General features: G+C 45.9%; 1 protein-coding gene across 1 annotated transcript; it reads right to left on the bottom strand.

Moving 5' to 3' along the window:
• Window positions 1–1,707: 1,707 nt before the first annotated feature.
• On the bottom strand, window positions 1,708–2,958 carry DUSP1 (dual specificity phosphatase 1; the record flags this gene model as incomplete). Its single annotated transcript, XM_010139454.1, has 2 exons — window positions 1,708–2,220; window positions 2,739–2,958. Coding segments are annotated over 2 exons (591 nt in total), but the record flags the coding sequence as incomplete, so codon positions are not given.
• Between the last annotated feature and the right edge of the window lie 169 nt (window positions 2,959–3,127).

Genomic DNA, 3,127 nt, shown 5'->3' with positions numbered 1-3,127 from the left:
GGAGTTTGTGGTGCTTTGCTTGCCTCCGGTTATGTGACAAGTGCACACCTGCTTTATGCTTAAAAAAACTCCCTCATGTATAAGCAAAGGATCATAACTGTTAAAATGCCTTGATTGGGAGTCACAACCTGCTGTATTGGCCAAGCAAAACCCTTTTTCGCAGGGCAAAACTAGAATCTGACTCCTTGAATATCAGAGATGCGAGGACTGGTAGTGGACATCTGAAGTGGATGTAGGATACACCATGTCCTAGCTCTTCCCCAGCATCTGTTACCAGTATTCCCACCCTGCCTAGGAAAGCAAGCTTCCAGCTGCATCTTCCCTATCAGCTTCCCCTGGTAAAGTTATGCCACAGCAACACTGCTCCCTGCACGTGCATCCTGCTCCACACCATGGAGTCATGCAGGTCTGTCACACTACACAGCACTAACCCTTCACCATTTACTGCCCCTCACCCTCACCTTACAGCTCCTGTCTGAGAGCTGCCAGGAGTGCTGGTCTGTTGGAGCTCCCTATGCTACATAAAACTGCCAGATCAGAGTCACTCCAGTGAGAACCTGCAGCAGAGAATTTATTTGGGTCTGGGTAAGAAAGTTAGTAACTTGTTACCTGATCTCTTGTTATGCCCAGATTTGTTTACAGAGTGCTCGTGGAGCCAAATACTTCACTCCAGGCATCAGAGGCAGCCTGAGCGGCAAAAAAGAATCAACAAGATGGAACACCTTGGCACACACAAGCATGGGAGATCTGTTACCAACAGGTTAATTTTTAGACTTAACCTTTGAGACATTATAAGTAAGAAAGCAATAAGGAAACTTCTTCCACCTTCCTAGGAGAAGCACTATTTTAAATTCACTCTAGCCCTGTTCCCAAGTCTCAGCTGTTTCAAACTGTTACAGCTCTGTGGCCACCACTAGAACAAATCCACCATACAGCTGGAAGCCAGCCTTGGCGCTTTGCCACTACATGTAATTACATGGGGACAAAGAAAAGCTCAGGTTAAGCAGCAGTAGTAGTTTCTAGTCAATTATGTTGTTTAAGCCCATTTTCCATCTAGTTCTGTCAAGACCTGAGGTCAGCAGAGTTGAAAATTTACATTTCTCTAACAGCTCTTCACCTGGGAGCTTCCACAGAAGTTCTGTGACTGTAAAATGCAAGATTTTAAATAATGTATCATCCAGCTCAATAGAAATATCATAATTTATTCTGTTTGTATAAAAAAGTTGTAATCATGTAACAAAACTATGTCTTCATAAGAAGAAATATATTATTTCACATCATAAATAAACCAGCAAACATATAACCCTTGGCAACTCAAAGCACTCGCCTAGTGCTTTCACGTCAGTGCTTGGGAAACAAGAGCCAACAGACCTATACACATGGGATTACAGTACCAAAAAATACTGAGGTATTTGGGTTCTCTAGAAATGAAACTTTAGGTTTGTGAGGGCAAAAAACCCAATACACTAATGTAAAAATAAATAAATAGGACTGTCATAAAAGTGGACAGCATCAGTGTTGCTCAAAGTGTCCAGGAATGGGAATACTGGTGAGCATGCTACTAAACATGGAGCAGGCTTAGGACAGACAGAAGACAAGGAGGAACAACTCAGGAAGAGACAGTGTCCTTTGATCTCTGTGTCGACATCCAGATATTGGCTTCAAAAGTCAGCAGAAAAGTGGGTAACACCTAGTTCTCTGGCTTTGGGTGAGCTCCTCTGTTCATGACACTGTTCTGGGACGCATGGATGGTTCCCCACAAAATATAAGGGACTGATGACTCCGTCCCTATAGTTATTGCACTTCTGAGACAGTATGTCTGAGTTCTGGCCGTATTTTCACCCTCTTTTCAGCAGCTGGGGGAAGTGGTGATGGGGCTCTGAAGATAGCTTAAAGCACTGGACGAGGTGTGAACGGGGATGGAGACTGGAAAGTTGAAGACTGTGGTGGTCGATGCTCCTCTGTCCAATACTGACATAGCAGGGCTACCCGCTTCTGCTGAGCAGTTAGGGGCAAGGACCTGCGACTCAAATTGAAGCAGCTGCCCCATGAAGCTGAAGTTTGGGGAGATGATGCTTCTTCTCTGCTTCACAAACTCAAAGGCTTCATCCAGTTTGACTCTGTTGGTCCTCATAAGGTAAGCAAGGCAGATGGTTGCTGACCGGGAAATACCAGCCTGGCAGTGCACAAATACCCTTCCTCCATTGTTTTTAACAGAGTCTGAAAGAATTAAAATACACAGTTAGCAAACAGGTCCCACTGCTTCCAGAGGTGGGAAAGCACAGGCTGCTGTTTTACATTTCTTTAATCCATCCCTTCCTTAGCCTAATAGGTGCACCCAGTGCTTTTGAGACAAAGAGAGCCTTTGTCCTGAGGGAACCAGCAGTCTAGCTATTTCCATTCTGGGCTCCAATTCCAATTATCCTAATAGCTCCTCCAGGTCACTTTAGCAGTCTTGCAAGATTACTTTAACACTGATCCGCTTAAATTCACTAGCTCTTTTCTGCTAAACCAGTGCCTCTTGATTCAAGATTTCAAACAGCTTTGTGAAGCTAAGATTATTCCTCTGGGTACAATAGAATTAATGGAAATGTTCCCTGAGTATCTCTCCCCTGCAGAATGAAATATCCCAATCTCAAATGTAGGTTTTACTGGGGCAAACAATGCCCAAAAATCACCTCCCATGATACATTACCCTAGAAAAAAAAAAAAACAGACTGTAAAGAGAGCTCATTTACCTATGAAATCAATCGCCTCATTAAACCAGGAGCTGATATCTGCCTTGTGGTTGTCCTCCACAGGGATACTTTTATACTGGTAGTGCCCTTCAAAGTGGTTGGGGCAGTTCGCCGAGACGTTGATTAACGCTGTGATCCCCAAAGCATCCAGCATGTCTTTTCGGGAGGCATGGTAAGCGCTGCCCAAGTAGAGGAACGGCAGGATTTCCACCGGCCCGCCCTAGAACAGAAAGGACAGACACCGGGTTAACTTCGCTCGGCGGTTTCCAGGCAGCCTCCCCTCACGGCACGAAACGCCGGGCTGCCTTAACGCAGCGCCTGGTGCTCCCCGCTCTCGCCCGCACCCAGCGGAGCTGCCCTCCCGCCCGCCCGCCCCGGGCCGGGCTCGT

This window comes from Buceros rhinoceros, unplaced genomic scaffold (genome assembly GCF_000710305.1).
Source record: "Buceros rhinoceros silvestris isolate BGI_N320 unplaced genomic scaffold, ASM71030v1 scaffold22857, whole genome shotgun sequence".
Classification (NCBI taxonomy): Eukaryota; Metazoa; Chordata; class Aves; order Bucerotiformes; family Bucerotidae; genus Buceros; species Buceros rhinoceros.
The sequence above is the reverse complement of the archived record's forward strand: the minus strand, read 5'-3'. Positions and strand labels throughout refer to the sequence as shown.